Source organism: Pezoporus occidentalis, unplaced genomic scaffold, assembly GCF_034315485.1.
Source record: "Pezoporus occidentalis ecotype Australia unplaced genomic scaffold, CSIRO_AGI_Poc_V1 ctg308, whole genome shotgun sequence".
Taxonomy (NCBI): domain Eukaryota; kingdom Metazoa; phylum Chordata; class Aves; order Psittaciformes; family Psittacidae; genus Pezoporus; species Pezoporus occidentalis.
Genome location: NW_026915030.1, coordinates 301,019 through 328,831, shown reverse-complemented (window position 1 = coordinate 328,831; position 27,813 = coordinate 301,019). Strand labels below are relative to the sequence as shown.

Below are 27,813 nucleotides of genomic sequence, written 5' to 3'. Positions count from 1 at the left end.
CAGTAGGGAAGGTCTCTGATGTCTGGAGCCACCTTTAAGTGCTGCCACAGCAGAAGACATCACCATATAAATGGCAATAGGGAACCAGTGTGTCAAGCGATAGCACTGGTGGCCGAGGTCCTTCAATTAGATGCCCTGGACACTAAAGGTCAGGTACTTGTGGATGAGCCTAACTGCTTTCTAGGGAGCAATCTGACATACACCACAGAAGAAACACTTCACATCCAAAGCCACTGCTGCTCTTTAAGTCCTGAAGTACCTTTGTGTATGGCTGAAACGTCAGGGATGCTGCTATACCCCAGGTGTGTTGCTCTGCTGTACTCCATGGCTTTTATTTCCCCATCACTGTAACACTTGAACACTTCAGGTGATCAATATCACATTGAGAAGAAGGCTCACTACATTCCCTTCTTCACCACTTCATATTGCAATATCTCCTTTGCAATGTGTACAAAGTAATGCACAGGCTTCCCCTGAACAGTTGATGTAAAATGTCCAGTTTAGAGCATTTCGATCCTCCCACTCCAATAACAACCACTAGGTCTGGACAGAGTGCCTGCCAAGCAGCCTACAACTATAACTTCTGATGCTGCGCATCTCCTTACCTGTATTTGCAACCATGAGGTACCTTTATTAGGTTTGAAACGTGGTGTATTGCAACCCAATTTCTATCACCCAACGGTCAAAGCCCCTTGGTGCCTGGCGGGTTGCTGGTTTAGAAACAAGCTGATTATAATAGAGTCATAGCAACATACTTGCAGAGTCATAAAATGAAACACTGAGCATCAGCAGAAGCTAGGTATAGATTACTTTATCTCTGTATTCAGTAGAGATAAAAATCTCTCTTTGAGAACAAAATCTATGCCCCAGAAACAGTAGATAGGATGAAGTTAAGCACAACCTAGAGAACCATGAGACCTGTTGCTTGCTGACATTGATACCTCAGAGTTCATCTTGAAACAGAGCCACCAGCTATTGGTGCCATATTGGCAAAGGACAGTGCAACCACAGAGGAGGAAGTTTAGTCAGTGAGGGGGGAGTGGGGGAGACAGAAACAAGCACACAGACACCGTTCGCATGGAATCATAAATCCTCAACTTTAGAACATCAAACAAGTGCTGTTGGTTGACACTGCCATGACAATTACAGTGCTTGTTGGATTGCTCTTTGCAATCCAAGCTGTCACCAGATAAATAAACATGCAGAAATAACAGGGGTATGGGGAAGAGTTAAACATTGGAAGAAAGCGTCTTTACAAGTCAGATGACAACGCAAGCTCACACCTTTCAAAGTATTGTGTGTCAGAACGAACATGATTTCCTGCCTTCCAGAAGCAGCTTCTCTGGTTCACTGACCTTCCTTTTCTTCCTGGGTCCTGTTACCTCTTCCTGGCTAAAGGCAAGGTTCAGGCAGTTTATCTGTAAGAACCATCAGAAACAGTGATCATTCTCACGGTACAGGCTCCTGCTAGACGAGTCAAGAAACACAACTTCCAAAACTACAATGTGTTTTCCTGGATCCTCTTGGATTTGCTCAGTATGATCCTGTTCTCCTGAAAAGCAATTAGGCAAGGAATCAAAACTGGGATAATGGATGGAATTGGAACTGTAAGATTTGTGAAAGCAACAGGTTCAGCTTCAGGGAAAGAGGACGGGTTTGGTGGTGCAAGGAACAGTTCCCATCTCCCCAGCACCGAGAGAAAATACCAGGAGCATGGACACCTTTGAGAAACAGAACAGCTCACAGGGCACAGCCTGTTTCACCAACCTCAGATCATCACAGAAGTATGCAAAAGAAGGGGGGACACTTATGCCAAATTGGTGGTCACTGGAAACAGCCTTTCAGGAGGAGACACACAGCTCCTCCATTTGTACACCAGGGAACTTCAACGTGAGTTGGTCGATCTCAGACCTCAAAGACTACCTGTGATTGGGCAAGAACATAACTCAGTGAAGCAAACTGTTTTCCAAGAGGCTTAACTTCCCTCTAGAAAGACAGAAACCTCCCTCAAGAATATTCAGGGGACTACAAAGCAGAGGGTTAAACCCCACAGATTAAGTAGATGTTAGAATATAAACAGGTCAGCGGTACAGGCAATCCAGACAGACCACAGAGAGATGGACAGCCAGAACAACAGCTGAAGTGTTGGCTCTGCCAAGTGACAAACTCACTTATTCTCAACATCACATCACATATCTGCACTTTTACAGTAACAATCTGGAGCTGCAGAGAGAAACGTGTGTTGTTGCCCACCCAGAAGGGACAAAGCACACAGTCTCACAGTGGAACCTCTCCTGCTCTCACTGGAACTGAGCTGGAGGGACACACACACTGCAGCTCAGTCTCCGAAAGGAAGTTCATCTGGGGGAAAGCAAGGTGAATGGAAAGGGAAAAGAGGCTAACCGAGTTCCTGCTCCAGAACAGGAGCACTTTACTCCAGCTTCACCCTAAAACATGAGGAATAACGCAAGCGAAGCAGGATAAACAGAAGGAGTTAATAAAAAGCTATTCCAGAACACATCCTGGAGACAAGCACAAGGTCTCCAGATTGTGGTCATTACAGAATTCCCCACTCACGTCACCAAGGCTTTCTTTCTATCTGACCTTGGTCTGAGGCTCTGGTAATCTCCACATAGCAATGGTCTTTCTAATGTGTGAAATAACTCTGATTAGGGATTAACAGCAAACCAGTTTGAATCAACCTCACTTCGCCTCTCGATCATGTTGCAAATTGTTTTTCCTTCCCTCTTTCCTCCTCTTCGTTATGAGCAACACAACATTGCTTAATGCAGAAAAGTACCATTTCCTTTCCATAAAAACAGAGAAAACAAGAATCTGCCAAAGTGGGACAGGCAGGTTCTCTTCACCCGGCACGCTCAGGCTGACACAGGGGCCAGCGCTGCCCAGGGTGTATTCGCTTGAGGGCAGAGTGATGAGTGGATGTGGGTTCAAGCTCCTGACCTGACACCCAGCTGCTCAAACTGGCATGTTAGGCAGTTATTTACTTTCCTTTCCCTGGCATCATGCTAACCTGTCTGCTTCCTTTTTGAAGTAAGCGGCCCGGGGGCAGAAACACCTCATCCAAGAACTCTCCAGTGCTCACACAGCTGCAGGGTTTGTTCCCTGCCCCGCTGGATGCACTCTGAAGCAAAGCAATGAGCCCCAGTCACCTCAATCAGGCAGCAGCTCTCCTATTTCACCCTAAACTGTATAAAACCCATGAGCTAGAGTTGGTGCTTTTATTTCCTCTATTGAGGAATGGCTCTTCTGCAGCAGAGACTCAGTAAAGCTTTTACCTCTTTGCTATTCTTCCTGAATTTTCTGCATGGATGGGATACTTCTGAGGTGGGAGAAAGATCCAGAAGGAGCAGCTGCTCATGCAGAGCCACTGCAACTCTCCAACCATCTTCCTCCCCTTTACCACAGGCAGCGTGACCACCTCACAGGAACCTGAGAGGAGAAGGGTACAAACATCTATGCAAGCCATCAAGTGCTCTAGACAAGCACTATTCATCTGTTGGATGAATCAGATTTCAACCGTGTGAGGTATTTCACCGAAGCCAACATGTCCTGTCCTGCCCCTGCCCAGCCACAAGTTCCTGTAGGAACCTGAAGCAAGGAACAGACCCCAAGTCCAACATCCAGGTCCCATCCTTAACCAAACACTGAAGCTTCTCCCCCAGAGATGTTGCTCTAAATGGGATTAAGTCAGATCCTACGTGTGTTTATTTGACTATAACCAGAAAGTAAACCTCTTAAACGGTGTGGACAAAAGCAGGAAATCCCTCCCACTGACTAAACATACAATCAAAGCCTCCAGAAGTTGATTAATTCTAATTTTTCCCATGTACTGGGATGATTGACTTGGAGCTTGCACTGTACCTGTATTGTCTTAAACAACCACTGCAGGTCCTCAGCTCCGCTGATGAGCCAGGTGCTGTAAAAGCACACAGGAGAGAGTCCAGGCTCTCAAACACTTGCCCTGAAAAGGGACCATGCTGACAACAGGACAGGGGGAACAGGTCCAGGTCAAGCAGCAAAACCAGACACAGATCCATGGCCTCCTGACTCCAAGTCCAAGGCCTTGTTCTCCCCAGGACCCGGCTTCAGTGTGCTTGAGCCCAGAAACCCCACCCCGTGTGCTGGGCTGATCCCCAGGTGTGAGCAGCAGCTCAGGGAGGGGATGCTGCCCCTCTGCTGTGCTCTGGAGAGAAACCTCCTGCAGGCCTGATCCAGCTCTGGGGCAGCAGCACAAGAGGGACGTGGAGCTGTTGGAGCGAGTGCAGAGGAGGCCACGGAGCTGCTGCGAGGGCTGGAGCAGCTCTGCTCTGGAGCCAGGCTGAGAGAGCTGGGCTGGGGCAGCCTGGAGAAGAGAAGGCTCCTGAAGGGGAGACCTGAGAGCAGCTCCAGTGCCTGAAGGGGCTGCAGGAAACCTGGAGAGGGGCTTGGGACAAGGGATGCAGGGACAGGCCAAGGGGAATGGCTTTAACCTGCCAGAGGGGAGACTGAGATGAGCTCTTAGGCAGAAGCTCTTCCCTGTGAGGGTGCTGAGGTGCTGGCCCAGGGTGCCCAGAGAAGCTGTGGCTGCCCCATCCCTGGCAGTGTTCAAGGCCAGGTTGGACACAGGGGCTTGGAGCAAGCTGCTCTAGTGGAAGGGGTCCCTGCCCGTGGCAGGGGTTGGAGCTGGAGGAGCTTTAAGGTCCCTTCCCATGAAACCATTCTATGACTGGCCCCAGGTCAGAGCATGAACACACGCTGAGTTGGACTCTCCTGGTTTACCACACCGCACTACGTGTAAAATAGTAGTATTTAGGCACAGAGCTCTGCTGTGCAACCCAGCTAACTTGTGAATCATACCAGTGCTGCTGATTTCTGGCATCAAACTCACAGGACAGCTGCACATTGTCTGGGGAAGATATCAGGCTAAAAATAGATTAGACTTAGATTAAAGCCTTCCCAAGGCAGACTGGTGGACGAAACAGAATGAGCAGACCACAGCTCCACTGCTATTCTTAGATAGACAAAACCAGGCCCTCCTTTTGCTTGCTGAAGTTTTCAATCCCCAGTGTCCCCACGTATTCTGGCCAAAAATTCCCAGCATAAATCCAAGCAAATTTACAGCTTTTCTGACATGTGTTTTGCTTCCCAAGGCATCCTATGTAGAAAAGCTAAAATTGCACAAGAGCGTTTGCCTGTGTCCCTCTTTGTCCCTGGCCTGCCCCATGCTGAGCTTTGGCACTTGGCAAATTTTATGCCCTCAGAAGAGTTCCCTTTGTCAGGGACAGGGAGTGTTTGGTTTGTACCTTGTAACTATCCTGATGCTTTCAGAAGCACATTATTGTCACAAGAAGACCAGTTCCATCAAGAGAGCTCAGAGAATAAGGACTGAAAGACACGGATTAACTGCTGAAGTAAGGCTAAATGATCCCCAGGTGTCAGGGTGATAAACAGTGTCTGCAGGAATGTCCATCATCATCAAGGAACGTGAACAGGAGAAAGCCTGATGCACGCTGTGATTTCAGCTGCAGCTAACTCTGACTCGAGAGCACAGAGAATCCTTGCCTCTTTCAAAAAGCAAAGCCAGTGACTTTAGATTGACCCCCGAGACCTGAGACATTCCTGGTGCCATTTCTCTCTGGCTAAAGGCAACAGCTCCCACCTACCCACCCACTGCTGGCTGCTCCATGCTGTCCAAGCACAGCAAAACTGGAGCTTCACCAGGTACCTCATGGTGTCCAGTGAAAGGATGAGAGGAAATGGACACAGACTGGAATACAGTGAGCCAAAGGAGGCCACACAGATGCTGCAAGCTGTGGCTGCTCCATCCCTGGCAGTGCTCAAGGCCAGGCTGGACAGGGCTTAGAGCAAGCTGCTCTAGTGGAAGGTAGGCAGGCAGTTGGAACTGGATAAGCTTTAAGGTCCTTTCCAACCTGACCCATTCCATGATTCCATGAAATCCCATTTAAATGTAAGGACATGTTATTTTTTACAATGAGGCCAATCACACACTGAGAGGAGCTGTCCAGGGAGGCTGTGGAGTCTCCATCCTTGGCAATACTCAGCACCTGACTGGACAAGCTCCTGAGAAACCTGCTCCAGGTGCTGCCCCTGCTCTAGCAGGTAGGTTGGACATGATGATCCCCAATCATCCCATCTCACCCCTGCGGTGCTGTGAAGGCGGCACAGTGGTTAAACACCCAGCACAGGGCTTGTATCAGTTTCCACTACAGCAATTGCACTGACATCAGTGGAATTAATCCTGATCTTCATCTGTACGTGTGGAGGAGAATCATGCTGCTTCGCATGAAAGCCAACTTACGCAGGTGGAAGAATGAAAGACACTCACTGTGGTGCTTTTGTGGCAACCTGCCACATTTTTGTCCCCAGGAAGCCGTGCCAACACATCACTGCCTACCACTGGTCCTCTTCCTTTTCCATAGCTCACTGTTACAATCTTTGACATTCAAGGGAAGCCTCACAGGCCTGCTCTGCTCCTTACGGATCTCGTAGCATTTAAAGGACCAGAGTAAAAGAGAAATTCATCAAAACTAACTGTTGAAAACCAGCATTTCTCAATCTCTCTCCTCACAATCTCTTCCAGGGCCCTCAATCCCACTGCAAACTGCACATGCCAACTGCCAGATCCCAATCCAGCATGCCTCCCAAAACAGAAGCATTCCCCAGTAGGGTTACAGCATTGTAACTGAGGAGGCGAAAAGCAGCAGACACTCCTCCTGCTTCCTAGGCTGCGACCCAGCTTAGTCCCTCCTGAGATGTTGGATGTGTCCAGCATTCATCAATGCAGATCCCTCCCGAGGCTCTGGTTGCTTGCATGGCCTTAGGAACGCATGTGAAGGCAGCCACGGCTTCCCACGGGTGTCCCTGGGGCAGCTGGTGGGAATGTGAGGCACAAGGGTTACCTCTCCCCGGATGCAGAGGGTGACGGGCCTCACCTCTGCGGGAGGAGATCACCAGGAAAGTGTTTCCTGCACTCTAGACAGGGATAACTCATGCAAGGGATGAATGGCCCCAAGATACAGCTAAGGATCTGACGTGAATTGAGAGAAGCCAGGAATTTCCTGACCTCCCTGTCTCACTCCTCCCAGAATGGCCTGAGCTCACAGGAAGGAGAGAGGGAAGCTCATCTCTGAATCTTGCTCTCTTCATTGTTTTGGGTCTGTGTAGCCTCAGCTGGGTTGGAGGAGAAAATGTTCTGGGAACTTCTCATCAGATAGAGCTCTCTTGATAGGCAGTTACAGATAAACCTTGCTGCTATTTTTTTTTTAGTTTTCTGCAAAAGTTCAAGATAATGACATTGCCACAGAAAAATGCTTTCCTACTGCTCTGCACATGGCAGGCTTCACCCTTCAACTGCTTGCTGTCATGGCAAGTTTAACAGTGGTGTGCCTGGGAAAGATCAGACAACAAAGGTCTTGATCTCCAAGCTGTAACTCTGCAACTGAACCCCTTGTGCTGACCTTCACCTTCAGACGGAAGATGTGCACAACCCAGAAGCTCACCAAAGGCACAAGAATCTCCATCAGGGACACTGATCACTGGCAAACACAACAGATATTACTTGCAGAGTGTCATCCGTGAAGGACTCTGGTCACACTGGCTTCCCTTGCTGCCACAGGCCCTGGGAGAAAGGACGTGGCCAGGTAGCCAAGTCATCTGCATGAAGAGCAGCAGCTGGAGGCCAGACAGGCTCTCCTCTGAGATCTAAACCAACGCTGACTTACAGCAGTTAGGTCTGAATGTCTCCCTAGACATCCGACTTCCAGACAGCTCCAGTTAAGAGCTAATCCTCATGGCAGGAGCAGGCCTACAGCACACAGTGAGTTGCACTGCAGAGATCCCTGAGCTATCACTGCTCCAAAGTGGTATGTCCACACACAATGCCAAGTGTCAACACACTTCCTCATGTCCCACAGCAGTTTAGCAGCATAAGCACAGCCAGTCCAGCAGCACAAGCAGTCTCTGGTGCTAGCTAACGAAGCCAGAAACTTGGGAGGCTGATTTGTACTGTGCTGATATGGCCACACCATTTCCAGCTCTGGTGCAGGCTCAGTCAGGGGCGATTCAGGGCTCCCTGCAGTGAGACTGTGCTCTAAGGACCACCCCAGAACTTCAGCCCACAGCTTCCTGATGGGAGATAAAGTCTGCAGAGGCGTCCACATGGTCAGATTTTACTCATCTTCTGGTTCTGTTTCATTCCAAATTCATTCCACAGCAACATGTTTGCAACATGAAGACAAAGCTGACCAAAATCTATTTGGAGGACAAGAATGTTAAAGGATGTTTAGACACATCCTTTAACACAAGAACGGGATTGTAGAATCACAAAATCACAGCCTGGTTTGTGTTGGAAGGGACCTTACAGCTCATTCAGTTCCAACCCCCTGTCATGGGCAAGGACACCTTCCACTAGAGCAGCTTGCTCCAAGCCCCATCTCTCCATGCCCAGCTCTCTCAGCCTGTCTCCAGAGCAGAGCTGCTCCAGCCCTCTGAACAACTCACAGTTACGCCAAGTTCAGTGCAGGACCCCAATCACATCAGCAGACTTCTATAAGCTGAAACAACGGGCAGCAATTCCCTATTTTCCCCATCTTCTCACAGCTCCTGGGTGCCAGTGGCAAGTAGTAAGATGCACAAGGGTAATGCATGGGCCCAATCCTTGGCTGATGCAATCCAAACTCTCCTGAAGCCAGCAGAGGTGGGCTTATTTACATGCTAGTGTCTAACTCTGGATGATTAATTACAGAGCTGCTGTGCTGGGAAAGGGCAATCTCCCATTTGATCCTAAGCACCATCAATCATGAGACTGCAGATAACAAGCCAGCTGAATGCATGTAAATTTGTCTCCAAGCTGGAAAGCCCTCTGTGGAGACTCTCCATGGCCACTGCTAAAGCCCAGACTGGGCAGGAATAGCTGCTTCTCCTCCAGCAGATCCGCATCCTTTGCCTCTCCCATGTTGATTAGATAAAAATAAGCCTTTAATACTTTCATTCCTGGTTTTCCTGAAGAGCTATAGGTCAGGAAGATAATGACCAAACTCAGTTCCAACAGCACTGCTTTTAGTTTGAATAACCAAGGAATCAGAAGAAAAAAGCAGTTCACTTTGGAAGCAGTAATGGGCTCACTCACATTGACTTGGCAGTGCTGGGGTAAAGGTTGGACTTGGTGATCCTAAAAAAGACCTTAAAGGTCTTTTCCAACCCAGCTGAATCTCTGATTTCCAAAAGTAGCTCCTGCCTGTGGGCACCATTTCTGAACTCAGCGCGTTCAGAATACCAAATCCTTGTACAGACATCACATGCTGGGACACCCCAAATTGGTTTAGTTAGCTCTGAAGATGATGGCCTGAACAGTTAATGGTACAGACAGAACCTCTAAACTCATGTCCCTGGGGTGCTGCTCCATGGACAGCTGAGCAGCTACCACTACATTGCCACCAGAAGGGCAGGACTCCTTCCCAGGCCCTCATTGCCTGTGCCTGTTCCTCTCCATCCAGCCTTTGTCTCTGCCCCACAGTAGTGCTGGGACATGAGCAACCATTTGGTAAGCTAGTCCAAAGGGATCTTATGGTGGAAACCTAACACTCCAAGTCACACACTAGCACCACTAGCGTAAGGGCTCATGTTTGTCCCACCAAAGGGAGCTCTCCATGGCCTGGGCTACCTTGTTTCCCAATGCCCCTAACCCACCAAGCTAATTAAACTCTGAAATCCTGGAGAAAGCAAGTCACTCTGGAGACCTTAAAGCTCTTTAAAGCAGAGAGTTGCTCTGACCACTCTGTGACAGCTGGAGAACACTACTGCTTGACTGCACTGCAGTCTGGAGAGCACCCAGGTGTTTACATTCATACCCTGCTTCTACCCATCTTACCTACACTTGACCCTGTTAGATAATACCTAACCCAGACTTCCCATCCACTCAAGCTTGTCCTCATTTTTAAAGACAAACTTCACTCACCAGTTTGGCTTCCTGATTCAAGTGGAATACACAATGGTCATTTGTTTTAACCACTTCCCTCAGAAAAGAAGGGAAAGTCCCTCTCATGTGGAAAATAGTGTCAAATTTTTCTTCGCACTGGCTTTACGCTGATGATTTTAACCAGTGACTTGACTTGGTTTTTCCTTAGATGGGCTGAAATATTAGCCAACTTCTAAAAATTAGGATCAAGGAACACATTAAAAGCCCTTTGCCATGCAGAATGTACCAGGCAGAGGGCCTGGATTTATTTTTTCTAGAAGTCTTTGGAAGCATACAGTGGGTAAAGTGACTCTTCCAGTTTTCAGCAACTAATGCTGTTTCCACCACCTCCACAAACTCTCACTATTGCTACTGTAGCCTAATGAAATTCACATGCTGCAAGCACAGAGGTGTCTGGTGCTCTGCTTCCAATCGTGACAGACCCAGAAGAATGTCAGAGCATGAATCAGGGGGACAATCATGAGCTCTAAAGAAAAAAGGCTCCTGTTTTCACACAGCCGACAGAATAAACAACGATCAGAAGGAAACTGGAGGATGTGACACCAAACAAAAATGCGGTCAGAGCTTGAAAAATACCAGCCTAGGCATAGAAGTTCATTTCTATGATGTAGAGTCAAGGCAAATACTTCACAGATGCCTTTTGAATGACACGGGAGGTTGTAGTCTCCAGCTCTGTCTGGGTTAGACACCCCGGGATTCTTTTCAACAGAGGCGGGGAAAAATTTAGTAGCGATTTCCTACTCTCATTAACTTACCCTGTAAAGATTCAGCCTCTGCACATTCAAGCTCACATGATGCTCAACTCATTTGAATGGGAGGTGGATCAAGTGGCAAGTGTGGTGCTGTTCACATATTTGCCCTGTCACTGAAAAGCCTCTGCACAAGCCCAGGAACTGGAGCTCTGATTCTGACTCAGGCTTTGGCCAGGGCAGCCTTCAGGATGGGATTGATTTCACACCACTGGACTTATCTAGGATTACATGTCTGGCCTGCCCCTCTTCTTTGGGTTGCCCCAACAACTGCTGAGAAAGAGATCAGCACCTCGAGGGGATAATTCTTCCTATCCTAGAGAGGTAGCCAAAAAGGGAGAGGATCCAGTAAGCACCTGTGACTCACATGGAAAGATAGTCTGGAGGCAGAGAAGGAGAGGTGAAGATCATGTTAGGCAGCAGACAAACACACCTTTCAAACCTAAAATGGGATGGTGATTTCAGAGCTTAATCCAAACACACACACAGGTGAGGAGGGGGGGACACACTGATACCATCAGTCTGTGTGTGTAATTCATAGGTGCCAACTCCAGAGACCAGGACAAAATCCTTGCACTGGATGCAAGAAATAAGCTGACCACAGAGAGTTTCATCCTAAATGCTTCCAGTTCATGCTTCTGTCCTGTGCCCTCATACTTTGTCACCTCTATGTGTTTTCATACTGTACAATAAAGCCACCAATGTCAGTTGAAGCTTGTGCCATCCTCGATGACAGAATGCTCATGACAATGGACTCCACCCTGCCTGGCATATCTCAGAACCACTAAAACCTCCTCACCTGCTGAGATGGCCTTGAGCAAGACATCCTGCCCGTCTCCTTGACTCCAGTCTTCTTCTTCCCACCTACAATCCAAGCATCACACCAAAATTAGCTCCAAAGCTAAAACCTTACGTTCAACTGAAAGAAAGAAAGCACAGAAGCCTGAGTAACCCACAGCAGCAAAATCCCATGGCTGAAATTGTGCAACCTTTGCCATCAGGCACTGCCAACACTGGCAGTTTATTCCTGGAAACAGGGATTTCAGAACTGTGTCACCTGAATGCGCAAGACATCAACCTGCAGCAGCTCCTACCAATACTTTAGCTCCATTTTAACCTGGTTTCTAAGATAACAATGTCTGCGTGTGCTTTATCCATGTGTGTGTATGGGAAAGGAAGGGAGACGTCCCCTGAGTAATAACTATTGACCTTATTACACTGTTTGAATAAAACTTGATGGGGAATAGCAGAGCACCTCAGTTTTATGAAAGCAGACAGCTGTTAGAGGAGAAAGATCCTGTAAATATCCCCAGAGTGGAAAAGCTGACAGTATGAGTTTAGTCCTTATTAGTCATCAGAGAATCTGCAGGAGGAAGACCTGAAAAGGTGACTCCATAGCAGACAAGCTGCTTTATTCCACTGCTTGGGGATCTCAGGAATGCTATTTACCATTTTGTCACTAGATGGTATTGTTCCACAGGCTATATCTGAAAGCCTCAAAGGTCAGATTCAGCATGGTATATCAGGAGCTGGGTTCGTTGGAGTGAGAGAAAAGGCTTTTTTTGTCATGTATTTCCATACATGTTTTCACATATGGAAGCCATCTGCAAAATCAAACTGTAACAGCTAAAGAACAAGAGCTTTGGGGAAAGTAACTCAGCATTGATGAGCTGTGCATCTCCTCCACAGCTGAAAAAACCCTGCTGAGATAAAGAGATGGGTAAAAAATTGACTGTTTCTGTTAACAAACCAAGCATATAAAACAAGCCCTATTTTGTAGTTCAATATGACCCGACACACATTCAAACAGCCTGACAAACTCCGTTCATCCTTTCCAAAGTAAGTGAGAAAGCCTCAGTGTTATGCTAGGACACAGTCACAAGTGCAGGCCCTTCAGTTTTGGAACTGGTGTTTACCTGTATCTTGAAGGTAAGAAGATGCTTCCATTTTCTGTCTGACATTTTTGTCCTCTTCATGCTCACTTGAATCTGCTCTGGCAGGGAGAGGGTGACTCTGTAAAGCAAATGATGGTTTGTCTTAATAGCATAATCTAAAAAAATCCACCCAGCTGGTAAATCCATAAGCCCAGCACTAATGGGGATGAGATCTTCACAGCTCCTCCATGTCCTTCCTTTTCCCAAGCCTACAAGTCTTTCAAGAGAGAAATTTCCTTAGATAAGACAGAATTCCCACCTAAATGGCTTCCTACCTTCAGGAGTTAGCTATGTTGAGCTTCATTCCCTGATACTCACAACCTAATGTCAAGTCAAGGTTCCCTCTTCCATCATTCTGGAGAGCAGCACCATTAGAGGGCCATTCCTTCCAGCCAACCTTAGTGTCTAAGGGCATCACCTGCTAAAGATGCTTCCTCCTCCACTAAGTGCAGAGGGGGCCTAGAGAAATCAGACACAGCACACAACTTTCATCTGAAGGATGTCTGGAGGAACCCCACCTAACTACACAGTGGAATGCGGCTTCATCCTGAGAAACACCAAGTGGAAGTGCACAACTGTTTGCAATGCTTTCCATTTTGGCCATGTCTGTGTCTGAGTGCTCTCCCTGGAGGATGTACCAGCCTCTGGGAGCCAGTGGAACTCTGGAACAAAATGAGAATCACAGATTCATGGAATCAACTGGGTTGGAAAAGCCCTTTAAGCTCATCCAGTCCAACTGTTCCCAGCAGCGCCAAGGCCACCACTGCCCCACGGCACTGAGGCCTCGTCTCCACGGGGTGTGAACACTTGCAGGGCCGGTGACTGCAGCCCTGCCCTGGGCAGCCTGTTCCAATGCCTGAGCACCCTCTGGGGCAGGAATTGTTCCTCAGCTCCATCTAAACCTGCCCTGGGGCAGCTTGAGGCCGTTTCCTCTTGTCCCATCCCTTGTTCCTTGGGAGCAGAGCCCAGCCCCTCCTGGCTCCATCCTCCTCTCAGGCAGTTGTAGGGAGCCATCAGGTCCCCCCTGAGCCTTCTCTTATCCACACTGAACCCCCCAGGTCCCTCAGCCCTTCCCCATCACACTTGGGCTCCAGGCCCTGCACCAGCTCCGCTGCCCTGCTCTGGACCCACAAAATTCACTTGATGTCTGCAGACTCTAAGCTCCAGCATTCAATTCACTGCAGTGCTGCTGCCCAAGACAAGCAGAAACCCTCATGAAACTCAGATTCTGAGAAAATGTGTTTTTTAAGGAGAGTTTTGCTAGATAAACTCTGGTCCTCGTGCCAGAACTGAACAGAGCCATTTCTATACCTTTGTGGTCCCCTCTTCTTCCTCTTCATCACAGTCTAACCCTTGATGGGAGATCTCAGTAGGGCCATTCCTCTCGATCAGGCTGCTCTCAACCTTCCTCATTCTCTTCTTTTCAGTTGTCACTCTCACTTTGATGAGGTGGAAGCCAGTGGAGACTGACCCTACTCTCAGGTTGACAGGATCACCATCGAAAAACAGGTCACCACGGCTGCCCTCCGCCTTAAAGCCAGGGGGCTGGTAATCGTCAGGAGTTACTACACAGGGAGAAAGAACCCACTGATGTCAGAGAAACCAAGTTCTATCTCTCCTTAACCTGATTTATACAGAACAAGTCTATGCCAGCCTCGAGTAACTACATCAGCCACTGAAAATGTCCTGGGGTTCTTTTTTCAGGAAGAAGGGAGAGAATGCGAAGGAAAAAATGAGCTCAGCAAATGCGACCAGGGAGCTCAAAGGTTGACTTTTGGATGCTGAGATACCATTCACATGCTCAGCTTTCTGGAGTAGAATCTGACATGGCCTTGAAACACCAAAACCCACCAGTGAAGGAGCCAAGTGTCTCCTTTTGGCACTACATGGCTGTACTTCTTACATGGATGCTCAAACCTGTCTTAAAAGGCATCTGCCATCCCCACGTGTCAGAAGGATTTACTGTGTTTTATACCATTTCTCACTGCTTTCAGCCAACACCTTTGACCATTTCACCTTTCTATGCTTTATTTACATTACAGGGGCTCATGATTATTATAGGAACTGCTGGACAGGGAATCTCCCCCCCCCCCCCAGCACACATTGTTCTCCACCTACCATCATTGTAGTAGAGGAGTTTCATGGTGAGGGTAACATCACTGGGAAGTGGGCCAAGGTTTTGCATTAGCAGGTAGAGTTTCCGGATCAGGAGCCTGCTGGCCTGTTTAACATCCTCACTGCACGCCCCATCCACAAAGTTCACTTGGTTGCTACAATCAGAAGAAGAATAACAGATTTGTTTTCCCCAGCCATGCATATTCACGACCTAATTACAAATACAGAGCACCCACTGACTTGTCTGAAACCACCAGCCCAAAGCTACAATGCCAGATCAACAGGGAAGTGAAACAGGACAGGGATGAGGTGACAGCTCTCAACTAGGAGGCATGGCATTTACATTTGAACAGACTTTGTAGCTGGGGCAATGGACCCCATTATACAAGTGTCATGACTCACTTGTTTGAGCATGATTAAATTGGATCAAAGGACCATAAAACAAGTGCCTTTCACCTCAGCAATTTCAGGAATGAGAGGAATGAGGTGAGAATCCCATATAAAGCCGATTCATCACAGAGGCTATTCTGCAGCTTGAAGAGAAGTGAATTGCATGTTCTCACTTCAATTCCATGGAAGAAAAACTAGCTCAGAAGCACATTCTTCCAAAGTGACTAAGGGGCATTCCTCTCACCTCCTTCACCCACCCAAATGTCAGCTGGGCAGCCTAAGCAGGCAGTCTAGACTGAGATAACGCCTCACAGGAGTGGGATGAATAGGCCTCTGGAGGAGTTTGTTTCTCCTGACTACAGAGGTAGAGGAGATGAGCAACTTAGATCAGCAGCTGACTTCACACAGTTGAAGATGGACTGGATGAATCACTACGTGACTAAGGAACCTGAACTTCCTTGACTTTCAATGAGAAGGGGCCACAAAAACCCCATAGCTTCTTCATTACATCACTGGAAGCCCACTGGCAGGTGGATGACACTATACACAGGCTGGATGGTCCTTAACACAATCATCCCAAAGTGCTTTAATAGCAATAAGTAACCTAAGAGAGCAGAGAGGACCCCAGGGCTGAATTTGACTGATTAAACATTGGAACAACAGCTTCTTTAAGACTCATTTTTCCTTCCAGTTGAAGTTTCTTGGCTTGTTGTGAAAACAGAGGCTGTTGCTTGACTACCAGGGTACAGTTTGGTAGGCTTCAAACTGCTGGTGGCACAACCCTGTGCTGAGCACGTAGTGCCATTAGATTAATCCTGCATGATCAGGAAGGTACATCAACTGAGAGGACCAACGCTGGCGATGCCCAAGGTGGAGTAAAGAGAAGGCATGGCCTTCCCTCCCACCTCACCTTACAAGTCTTGGGATTAGCAGGAAGGGGAAGGGGAAGGAAATGGGAAGTGGAAGAAGTATATGCAAAAAGAGATGAAACTTCCATAGGAATTAACAGGTCAAGTCCTGGTTCAATACGGGAATAATACTGTGAATTTGATGCAGGAATGTGTTGAAAGGTCCAGAGGAACTGCTCTGAAGGACTGGGGTCCATGGCAAAGAATTCCTCCAAAATCCAGCCAAAATAAGGCAGATACTATTTAGGAGAAAGTTTCCCATTACCCCTCAGATCCGATGATGCAGATCCACAAAACACCTCTCAAGGAATGATTAACTTGGAGTTTGCACATGCCAATAAACACTCCAGGTGTGCCAAAGCAGTGTTATCAGCCAAGGGAGCTGATAGCAAAGATGACACAGTCCTGATCAATGCCAGAAGGTCACTTTATTAATGACTGCAGGTACACGTGTGACCCTGTGACAGCAGTGTCAGTCACTGAGGAAACAACAGAGCCCAGGAATCCCATGCCACAGGCTCTGAAGCCTCAGAGCAGTAATGAGATGTCAACAGAGCAGACAGAAACACAACAGCAGGATTACTCAGCCTCTCCTTGGCCACACCAGGGGATGCTGAGGTCTGTCAGGAGATAGTTATTTCTTTGATCTGAGAAAGGGTGATTAAAAAAATAAAAGTACTCAAGAGCCATCTATTCCATCCAGCTCTGGGGCCCCAACACAAGAGGGATGTGGAGCTGTTGGAGCGAATGCAGGGGAGGCCATGGAGCTGCTGCAAGGGCTGGAGCAGCTCTGCTCTGGAGCCAGGCTGAGAGAGCTGGGCTGGGTCAGCCTGGACAAGAGAAGGCTCCTGAAGGGGAGACCTGAGAGCAGCTCCAGTGCCTGAAGGGGCTGCAGGAAAGCTGGAGAGGGGCTTGGGACAAGGGATGTAGGGACAGGCCAAGGGGAATGGCTTTAACCTGCCAGAGGGGAGACTGAGCTGAGCTCTGAGGCAGAAGCTCTTCCCTGTGAGGGTGCTGAGGCGCTGGCACAGGGTGCCCAGAGAAGCTGTGGCTGCCCCATCCCTGGCAGTGTTCAAGGCCAGGTTGGACACAGGGGCTTGGAGCAAGCTGCTCTAGTGGAAGGGGTCCCTGCCTGTGGCAGGGGTTGGAGCTGGAGGAGCTGCAAGGTCCCTTCCAACCCAAATCAGGATGGGATTCTATGATTATCTTTCAAATCCCAAAGGTCTCCTCATTCCCTCAGTGTAGGGAGGACAACTGACAGCAGCTTCAAAGCAGAAGCAGAGGGTACAGTCCACAGGACACTCCAGACTCAGACACAGTTCAGATTTTCCCAACAGATTTTCATTGTGCCACATACTATGGATTATTTGGATGTGTTTAGAGAAAGAGCAGCAAATGGCACACAACTGGAGCATTGTGGAGGAGCTTCCCGAGGAGCACACAAGGCAGCAGAGCTCTCCTGCTGCACAGGCAGCTTCCAAGGCCCAAAGCTCCATCTTTCAATAGCAATTGCAGACGCAAACTCAAAAAGGGTTAATTCTTTTTCTTTGCTTGGTTACAGCCAACGGCCTCTGACAGCATTTATTTGCAGCTACACAGATTACGGCCTACTAAGCACAGCTTTAAAATACCTAACAGACAGAGAGAGCCCAAAAGATGCAAAACCCTGCTGCTTCCTGCCGCACAGTTTGCAGCATCGAGTGAAAGTTCTCTCAGGTCACCCACGCAAGACTGCTCAAGCAGGAGACACATAGGCAAATGCCCAAGGAAAAGCAGTCCTAGGTGCAGGGTCATAGTGAAAGGGAGCAAACCTGGAGAAGCTTCATTTGAACGCACCAGGCTGCCTGGTGGAAGTGGCAGAACACTTGTTGAGGCAGCAGCAAGCTCAACAACTGAGCTGGTTTCTGCATCACTTCCCTGATGAGGCACCAGTTCTATCAGTTGTCCTTAATTCAGTTCTGGGGCGCTACGCTGCAGTGTTTCTGCTCATCAGCTCAGCAGTTCATACCCTGTAGGGTGAACCCCCTCTGATGGTATTTACAGCTGCTCAGCCACTCAGACATGCTCTCATCATAAAGTTCAGTTTCTTCCTTGTGCTTCAAGAGCACAGTTTTATTCCTGAGAAATAAACCCAAAGCATTACCTGATGATGTCCATCTGGGGCACTTCCTTTTTGTACTTGAATTTGAACTGGTACAGTTCAGTCACTGTCTACAGATATAGCAAAAGAGGGGAAAAGAAAATATAGGTCATCTCTTACTGTAGGAAGTATAAAGATGTGGCCTAACCTTAGCAGTGAACTGTGACAGCTTCAGGCCAGAGCACACCATTAACTAAGTGATGTGATGACAGCACTAACTCTATTATTCCCCGCAGAGGCTTTGGCAGATTTTCTTAGCAGCCACTTCTTACCTAGTACTGAAAAAGTCACCCCAAACTGACAAACTTCCTGCCTCCTCTTTCCACTTCCTCTGTGGCCTGACTCCCCAGCTGAAATCTCTAACCAGCCCCCGGGGCAGCCAACCATCACCACATCCCTCCATCCCCCCCTCAGTAAAGGAGGATCGTGAGCTCCGTGGGTAATGCAGTGTCACAAGGAAGCCTGGCCCAGGGAGACAAGGGCCTGAAGGATTCTTCCAACTGGGAAATACAAACAATATTGAATGGGCAAAAGTTGCTGAATTTCCCTGGTCTTTCTGAGGGAGATAAAAAAAACCCTTGATGATTTTCCAGTTAAAAGGAAATGGTTCATTCTGATTTTAGAGAATAATGAGGAAGAACAGACAGCTTCACCACAAGAGAAATGGTCTATTGTAGTCCAATTCCATGCCTATAATCCACTTTTTCCACAGGCAGTGAGGTCAATTTGTAGGAGCTCAGCTGAGCCCTTAACTCTGAGCCTTCCTTACAAATCCAGCCTTGGGACAGACTAAACTCTTGCTCCCTCCCCACATGCTGAGGTGGGATACAGCAGAACTGTCCTCAGGGGAGCAAAGATTCTGCTGCTCCTCTCTGCAGTGCTGTGGAGATCACACTGCCCAGTTCCTGCACCAGCCAGATGTGGATAAAATGGAACCACTACAGGGAGCACTGAAAGGACAAGGACAGGCACCACCAACAGATGCAGCCCAGGTCTGAAGTGATGCAGAACTTCTGTCCTAAACCCCTCTCCATGAAAACCAGCTGTCTTTTCAGCACTGCTCTTAAAAGGATGGTTCAGAAAACAACTATTTGGAACTTCCCATTTCTTCTCCTCTTTGGGAAAGAAAACCAAACCTGGGAACATGCCCATTAGCTGCCTGTTAACATCCCTGCCTGAGGCCCAGATGGCCCACAGCCTCGTGCCCAGTAGGAGTGTTTGATCACGGTCCAGCTCACTGAGCTGTTGCTCTGCAGTGAAGGCAGAAGAAGAGAAACGGGGTCACCAGGCAGCTATGGCAGGGTAGAACTGAGGCCTACAAGGCCACTCTGAATACAAATCTACTCACCCATGCCTTCAGTTGCCTCAAAGATTAATTAAGACTCTTTCTTACCTCCGGTTCCTTGGGATTGGTGTAAATCTGTGGAAGAAAGCACAGTGAGGGCATTCTCCCCTCGGATAACTTGACCCAGTGCAAATTGCCTAAACAATGATATTTTTCATTTTACAGCAGAGATTGCACTATCTTCAGCGTGGGATCAGGGAAAGGAATGGCTGAGCAACAGCCTCCCTCTATCAGCAGCCAACACTTACCACTTCAAAGACAGGTAGAAGACAGTCATCTATGCAATTGTGGAGGAATGAGGTGAATTCCCATTCCAACCCTCACAGGCAACTCTTGATGCCCGAGATGGAACTACTCAGATTATGCATGGAAAAGGTGCATAGCACAGCTCCTGGGGCTTTACCAAGGGCAAAAGACTCACTACAAAACCACCAACAGCGTGTGCGTGGTTTCTTGGGGATCAGATTAATAAGGAGGACTCTTCTGCAGGGGGGAATGGAGAGGACACAGCAGCTCCCAAGGCTGGAGGCAAGAGTTTAAAGGAAGCGGTGATATGAAGCACATGGAAGTGCTTCTAGGAGTTTAAGGATGCATGTAAGGCCTCAGTCAGGAGTATGACATACTGAGAAAGATGTTCCCATGCAGCCTGGGAATTCATATTTACTGTGTTCCAGACAGGTCAATGCTCTGTTACAAACCACATACATGCTGACTGCCCCTTAAAAAAGGCACAAGTGGGTTGACACAACCTTGACTCCATATCTCTTACAAGCAGAGGGGAGAAGAAAACAAGTTTACTTACTGCGAGGACAGCAATGTGCAACTAAGGAGGGAAAAACAGAACAAAGAATCAAAACCTAAACTTAGTGGGCAAGGAAAAGAAAGGTAAAATCTAAGTGTCTGCAGACAGAGAGGGAAGAGATACATTCAACAAAGTGGGAGTTAGAAGACAGATTCTCCACAGCACAGCATCAGCAACACCTAGTGGCCAGTCTGCTTTGGCTTTACTTGCCATTTCCCGAGGAAACAACTGCAGGCTCCAGACTTCCCCCTGGGACTCCTTTGAAACATGTCTCCAAAGGCCACACCGATTTGAAACTCTCTTACAAGAGCGTCTGTCCTACTGAAGAGTAATATTTGCTCTCTGCTATGAAACTTCCCAAAGGTATTTGGTGAATCCTACAGCAAGGAAATGCAGTACTCTTGAAAACAATCTTACAACATGCATTAAGCAGCTCCATTTTTCTCCTTAATCCTTGTCAAATAACAATTAATTTGTGTCTCAGAAATAGCAGAGGACTAAATATCCCCAGGAGCTGTCAGGAAGTAATAAACTGAGTTCACAACATGTTGAATTATCTTATGCATGTTGACACTTGTACTGATGTGCAAGAGCCCATCTGATCATCAGTGCCAAAACCAACACCACTTCAGCTCATCGAGATGAGAGGTGGTTTGATGAGCGGTGCTGACAGAGATGACAACAGTTGGTGCTTTTTCCTGTGCAGAGCATTTTTTATGTGAGAATCAGCAAGGAATATGATGATTTAGTGGCTGGTTTTGCCCTGGAACCAGTTACATACTTGACTTGATGAATTACTTTCCAAAAACAGTAATGAATTCTGAACCCAACAGAAAAGCCAGGAGGGTTAGAGAAGATGAGAAGAAGGGAAAAGACTTGGGGAAAGGAAATGAAGGAAGGCAGAAGCACACAATAACCTCTCTCAAGAAAACAGGCATGGAGATCTCAGTTCTGACAGGCAGTGTCTCTACCCATGCATTACAGAATGCAAATGTAGAACACAGAACTAAGGGAAATCCATTTCAGGCTACAAATGAGTTCACACACCACAGACAAGCCTAGGGAGCAGCAGCACTCAGTACTTGGACTCAAGGAATAAAATCCCAAACCTTACATGTACACACTCAGGGCAGGGCCTCCCCCCTGCCCCGTCCCACAGCTGTAAAGGAATGTTGTGTCCATGCAAGATCATTACAAAACTATAAAGCGTGAATGGAAAGAAAGCTTAGAGCAGAATTCATGAAGAAATAGGAAAATCCCATTTAAAAATGGGAAGAAAACTTACATATTGCCTCTCCAAAGCATCAAAACAGCCTTGGATCCTGCCAGGGAAGAAACACATTAACATTAACCAGCAAAATAGACAGCTCCTGATCTGTAAACACACACTCATTAAACACAGTTTAAAGTGCTTTTTGTTTTCTGGAATTAGGACAAGACAGTAACATTTTGGGCCTGTAAAGTCCTTTTCAAGTCAATCATGCTAAAGGCACTGTCCTCCCTCCTGCATCTGTGCATTGTCACACTTCAGGACAGTATCCTGTCAGCTTGGAGGCCACTTACATCCCAGCAAAGACAAGGGTTGGAAGGGTAAGGCTGGTGCTAGTGGCCCTATGCTCAGTGCTCTAGTCCAGCTCCCAGCCTGACCTCTGATGGCTCTTTTCCCATCAGCCTTGTACAGAGCTTGGCTGGAACCCCCATCTGAACACAGCCTGACACGTCTGTTCTTGTAAAGCCCTGCTATCTGATGCATAGCTTACAGCTATGGATTCTCTCAAAGTAGTAAATATCGTTTGAGCTGGCAATGGTGAGATATTTACTCTCTGAGTCAAAGGATGTGCAGCTAGGTGTCTCCTTAGCACGTCAAAGTCAGACTCTGCTTGTTGGGAACATGCCAACTCTGAAATAGAATCACAGACTGCTTTGGGTTGGAAGGGACATTAAAGCTCATCCAGTTCCACCCCCCTGCCACAGGCAGGGACACGAGCTATAGGGCACTTAGACACACAATATCCAGGGAGATATAATACTGTACATATTAAAACCCAAGCTATAAGAATCCCTGTGTAAGTGAAGCTAGAAAAGACTAAACCAAACAGACTCAACCTCATGATTTTTGTCACCCTCTCTCAGTGCTTACACTGCCCACGTGTGCTCTGGGGCCTGACCACACTGACTACAGCCAACACCTCAACAGACCTTGAACTCACATGGTCTCGGGCAGCTAATTCTGGCTTAAGCACACAGGCTGCACACTGGGAGTTGCAGCACTGGCAGAGTCAGTAGTGCTGCTGGGCTCAGGGCTTTCAAATTCAGGAAGAAGAAGACCACGAGGGCTTGAGGTCTTGCTATTCAGCACAACCTTGTCTTGGTTTCGCTGTTACTCACTCACCACTTGACTATCTGCAGTGATCCCAAACAGCTTTTATCTTCTCGCAGAATTTTTAGACAGAGGTCTGCAAAACCAGATTTAGCACATAGTTACAGTCCTTATCACAGCTCTGGGGCAAACAACACTGAACCAAAGGCAGTCATCCTCCCTTTTTTGGATAAAACGCTTTATCTAGAGGTCCTTCCGGAGCACAAACGTTGGTTTGCCACTAAGTCCCAGGTGGGCAGGCACATGCTTATTGCTGCATTTTCAAGTGTGAAAACTTTCCTCAGATGCTCTGGGCTCTCCCACAGCTACAGCTTCATTTCAGAGCCCCAGCAGCTTCTAAATCTTCTCCCTCCTCTTCTCCACTCCCACCTATTCTGCCATTCCCTACCAACACCTTCATGTCTGCGTTTGGCCTTCACCAACATCCGTACGAGGTGGAGGACTGTGCTCAGAATAAACTGCTTCTTGTTAAGCCTTTCCACACAGCTCCTTCCACCTCTGTTTTCAAGCATTTGGAATGGCCAGAAGAAAGACATCCTACCACTGAAGAGGTGAATTAACATCTTTGGGTTCAGCCAAGGAGCCCTCAGAGGCAGGAGCAGGCCAAGTGTTCACATCCTTGATCAAAAAGGCACTTGAAAGACCTGACATCCCATGACAAAGACTAGTAGCTTTCCAGGGTTAAGTGATCAAAAGCCAATCTGGGATTTCCTGTGCCCTCAACTAAGTCCACCAAGTGCAGGTGACCATGTTTCAGGCCATCTAACTCCATAAGGGAATTGACTGGAATGCAGTGAGAGATTTCACACCCTACTACCACATCTCGAATGAGCACGAGGATGTTGATGAATCAAAGCATCACTAATTCCTGTGATCCTATGACAAGACTTTGGTTCTTAAGGTTCTTTTTGTTTTCTTAAAGCTCTGATTCCCAAAGCACGTGTGATTATGTGAGACAGCTTTAGCAGGAGAAGAATAAACCCCATCACAATAAAACAAACAAGTGTACTTCCAGTCTCTCAAGGAAAGCTGCAAATAGGAACCTGAAAGGCTCAATAATCCAAAGGGAAATAAACCACACCAATCAGAGTTAATTTTTAAAAACTGACTGCTTTTAAAGTGACTCCTGACTCTGAGACCTGATTCATGGGGCTGGCAATGCTGAGGGGTTATTACAAACCAAATAAAACACTAACAGAAGAACCAGCACCTGCCAACAGCCCTTGGTTGTCTTCTACACTGCCTATCTGATACAGAAGCGCTGTCTGCACCCAGACCTGAGGAGGCCGGGTTGCTGACTTCCTACTAAACTGAACTCCTACACCTCTGAGCAGCTGGAAGCTTACATGTAGAGCAGATTACAGCTAAAACACAGCAAGCAGAAATAAGAATTCAGCACCAAATGAATGTGTTACCATCCAAGTATCGAGTTCCGTACGAGCTCTCCGGGAAGAGCCCTCTCATGTAGGTTATACAGGACACAGAGATGGCCAGGAGCCTCTTCACCAGCACCACCGACTGCTGCTCAGTAGCAATTTTGTTGGGGAACAATACTGATTCCTGAAAAGGAGAAGGGCAAAGCCCAAACCAGAACCATTTTAGTGTAACGCAGGGATTATCTTTAGAAACAAACTTTTGGCAGGAGGAAAACCAGGGTGACTTGGAAACGTAATGTTCACATTTCTCTGGTCTTCAAACTACAGAGGGAAGGCTCCTGTCTAAGATGGGTGGGATGAGGAATTTTAAAGATAATTATCTACAGATCTGACATGATTTATTCAGGTGCAGACTGCACTGGTGGGTCATTCCCTCCCCTTTTATCACAGCTGACCCTTCCCACCCCCTCACTGCACCAATCCTGGCACTGAAGAGACAACCGCCCCTAGAGACACCAGTGTGCAGTTTTCTGGCAGCCCAGCTCCCCCGAGTTCATTCTGGAGCCAAACAAGTGCTCGTGATGGTGTGGCACGCACTGCCGTGCCCAAGTTCACTGCCTGCCACAGCTCCTCCTGAGACCTGGCAGCAAGCAGAGCCTGTCAGCACTGGAGGCAGACCCAGTTTTCAGAGCGATTTTAGCTCAGAGCTATAAACAGAACATGTCTGGGACTGGAGCTGGTGTAAATACCAAACACTGTGTGACTTCAGCATGAACAATCTCAGTGGAAAGTATACTCAATTTAGTTCCTCTGGGAGTTTGTTACTGTTCTTCCTGCTGATAAAGCTCTGTGCACACCTCAGGAGCCCACATTTCTTCAGGCAAATACATGTCAAAGTCCCATGCTGGATCTTTCGGGACGCACTAAACTGGAAATAATCCAACCAAGAACAGGGCAGGCAACAGGAAGTGTTCACCACCTCACCAGGCACAGACACGCCAGGTCCAAAACAGAGAGCTGAGGTTGTCAGGACCATCACATTTCAAGGTTTTTACCTTAGAGGACTTCTTTTGCCTAGTCTGTAACAGCTGATGAGTAGCCATTCTGTATTTCAAAGACCTGCCTTCCACTTGTACTTAAAACCTGAAAGAAAGAGAAAATAGGAGATACCTGGAAAATACAGTCATTGCTATATTCCTCAAAATAAATGAGATTCTTGAGCTTATTCAGGTCTCAAAGCTAATTGTCAGCCAGGACAGGTAAAGCAAAACCAACCAAGGATACAGCACAGCACAGCACTGTCTGAGAGGCTGCAGAGCAAGAAAACTCCCTATTTACAACTAAAGGATCAATAGTAGTTGAAATTCAGGCCCACGACTGTCAGCTGGTGCACTTCAAAACGCATTCCTCATCTTCCAAACCACAAACGTTAATTCCTACAACCATTAAGTAGTGTGAAGGGTGAACGTGAAAGAACTGGAAGCCTGCCAAGAGAAGCCAACATTTTAGCAAGGGTAAGCAGGAAACGCACGAACATCAATCGGGGCTGGAATAAAGGAAGGATGCTTCTGGGACACCTTGAAGGGGAAAAGAGAAACACAAAGAGAAGAAAGCCCACATTGTTTCAATGAGAGTGGGCCCTGGTAAGACAAGCCTGGATTAAAGAGGAAAACGCTCTTTCCACAAGGATGGAAAGCAGGTTGACTAAGGCAGTAACATGGCCATTAGACGCTGAGCACCCCGGTGAGGTGCTTGACATTGCACCAGCTGATAGATTGATTAAAAACTTCCATGGACATTGCTAAACCTGTGCTAACCAGGGCAGGGGGAACAGCTTGTGGGGAGATCCCAACACACAGCTGCTAATGGGGACATGCAGTGAAAGGGGATGCCACAAGCAGGGGTGTCGCCTGGTCCACATTTCTCCTAACAATGAAAAGAACAGCACAAACAGGGCGGGTTGATTGAAACCCTGACCCACGGCAGCGTCTTGCTCTGCATTTGTACCTCCTCAGCTTTTTTCCATGCCAGGCTCATCTCCATTTGTTGGCAGTCATTAAGACATGTTGATTGGAACATGTTGACGGCTTTCATGCTAAATTTAGCCCTTCATTTAGTGAGGAGGAGAGAGCTGCAGCTACCGAAGTACATCCCAACAAACACACACCTGCAAAGTGCCGCATATGTTAAAGATCGGAGGGAAGGAGTCTTTGTTTTCTACTCGTGATTGGCTGAGCACTGGGAACAGGACTGGAATGTATCAACAGCAGACAAAGGCACTATTCCAACGTGAGGTTAGTCCCTAAATAAAGGTTATTTAAGTGAGGCAGATAAGAAAACGTGTTCCCAACAAGCTACCACGCTCAGGATTGATTTATTGTGCCAAGGGAACGTCACCTGCACTGAGCTTATCTGCTCCAGCCAGGCTCTCTCGGCACAGGGAATCCTCCAAGGCTCCAGCGGCACCGTCTCACCTTGACCAAACCTTGCTTGCTCCTGGGCTGTGGGAGGAAAGAGGTGCCCTGGTTCCCCACAGCCAGCGCTCATCGATGAGGGTCAGGAAATACGAGTGAAGGGGGAGAAACTGAACCTCTTCCCTGCACCCCAAAAACCCCATTCCCTGGGAACCCCTCAGCCCTGCACCCGCACAGGGGCTGCCCCTGGTCACCATGAACCATGGAGTGCTTTGGGTTGGAAGGGACCTTAAAGCTCCTCCAGCTCCAACTCCAACCCCTTCCACTAGAGCAGCTTGCTCCAAGCCCCTGTGTCCAACCTGGCCTTGAACACTGCCAGGGATGGGGCAGCCACAGCTTCTCTGGGCACCCTGTGCCAGCGCCTCAGCACCCTCACACCTGAGGCGCGAGGAGGCTGCAGGAGGCCCCGAAACAGCCGCCACGGCCCCAAAGGCCCCTTTAAAACCCTCCTGGTCTCTTTGTTCAGTGCAGGCCCAAGCCCCCCCCGCGGCCTGCACCGGGAGCAGGGCCGGAGCCGACCCCAGTCCCTCACCCACCGCCCCCTGACTCCCGGGGCCTCCCCGCGCTCAGCCCGGGCGGTCCCGAGGCCCTGAGCCCGGCCCCGTCCCCTCCCCTCGCCTCGCCTCGCCTCGGAACCGCGCGGCGCTGAGGGCGGAACCGGCGGCGGGAGCGGGAGGCGAGGCCCGGCCCTGCCCGTGCGGCGCGGGTCGAGGTTGGGGTTGGGGTTGGGGTTGGGGCTGGAGGAGCTTTACGGCCCCTTGAGCCCAGCCCGGGCTGGGGTTCGGCGTCACCCCGTTAGGAGCAGGTTTTAAAGCACTCAAAGGCAGAAGCCACGTTCGTGGGAGGTTCTGGTACTGCTGCGGGGCGAGAGAGGCCCCCGAGGGCATCCCAAGCCGAAGTGACGGCAGCAGGGACTTCATCAGGAGCTGCTTTGGCTGCCCCAGAGCTTTTTAAGCACCGGTCCATTGTCATAATAACCAAGAGCTTCTGCCTCAGAGCTCAGCTCAGCCTCCCCTCGGGCAGGTTAAAGCCATTCCCCTTGGCCTGTCCCTGCAGACCCTCGCCCGAAGCCCCTCTCCATGTTTGCTGTGGTCCCACTCGCCGCGTTCTCACCAGCACCCTGTGTGCAGAATAACCTGGCTCACCCATCCTGCCCCGCGTCCAGGTATTCCGTTATCCTCCGCGTGAGGAAATGGGGATTGT

The 27,813-nt window shown here is 48.4% G+C and overlaps 1 protein-coding gene across 4 annotated transcripts; it reads right to left on the bottom strand.

Moving 5' to 3' along the window:
* Nucleotides 1–1,078: 1,078 nt before the first annotated feature.
* Nucleotides 1,079–26,668, bottom strand: HORMAD2 (HORMA domain containing 2). Of its 4 annotated transcripts, none has more exons than XM_062627824.1 (13): nt 26,534–26,668; nt 25,192–25,279; nt 24,176–24,320; nt 22,773–22,836; nt 21,666–21,702; nt 20,381–20,401; nt 19,627–19,653; nt 18,237–18,304; nt 14,799–14,950; nt 13,992–14,245; nt 12,663–12,759; nt 11,546–11,610; nt 1,079–1,418 (listed from the first exon to the last, which is right to left on the bottom strand). In XM_062627824.1, the coding sequence occupies exons 2-13, from the start codon at nt 25,237–25,239 to the stop codon at nt 1,302–1,304; spliced, it is 1,095 nt and encodes a 364-aa protein (XP_062483808.1). In that variant the 5' UTR covers nt 25,240–25,279; nt 26,534–26,668; the 3' UTR covers nt 1,079–1,301. The 4 variants fall into 4 exon arrangements, with proteins under 4 accessions (XP_062483808.1, XP_062483812.1, XP_062483809.1 ...); XM_062627826.1 differs by lacking the exon at nt 1,079–1,418 and adding an exon at nt 6,542–8,271; XM_062627828.1 differs by lacking the exon at nt 11,546–11,610.
* Nucleotides 26,669–27,813: the final 1,145 nt, after the last annotated feature.

What these genes read in the sequence shown, in the direction of transcription:
- HORMAD2 (XM_062627824.1), bottom strand. Translation starts at nt 25,239, where the DNA reads ATGGCTACTCATCAGCTGTTACAGACTAGGCAAAAGAAGTCCTCTAAG. An exon ending in TGCACATTGCTGTCCTCGCA is followed by an intron (nt 19,654 to 20,380) that starts GTAAGTAAACTT and finishes TTTCTTCCACAG; the next exon opens with ATTTACACCAATCCCAAGGA. An exon ending in TTCTTACCTTCAAGATACAG is followed by an intron (nt 11,611 to 12,662) that starts GTAAACACCAGT and finishes CTTGGATTGTAG; the next exon opens with GTGGGAAGAAGAAGACTGGA.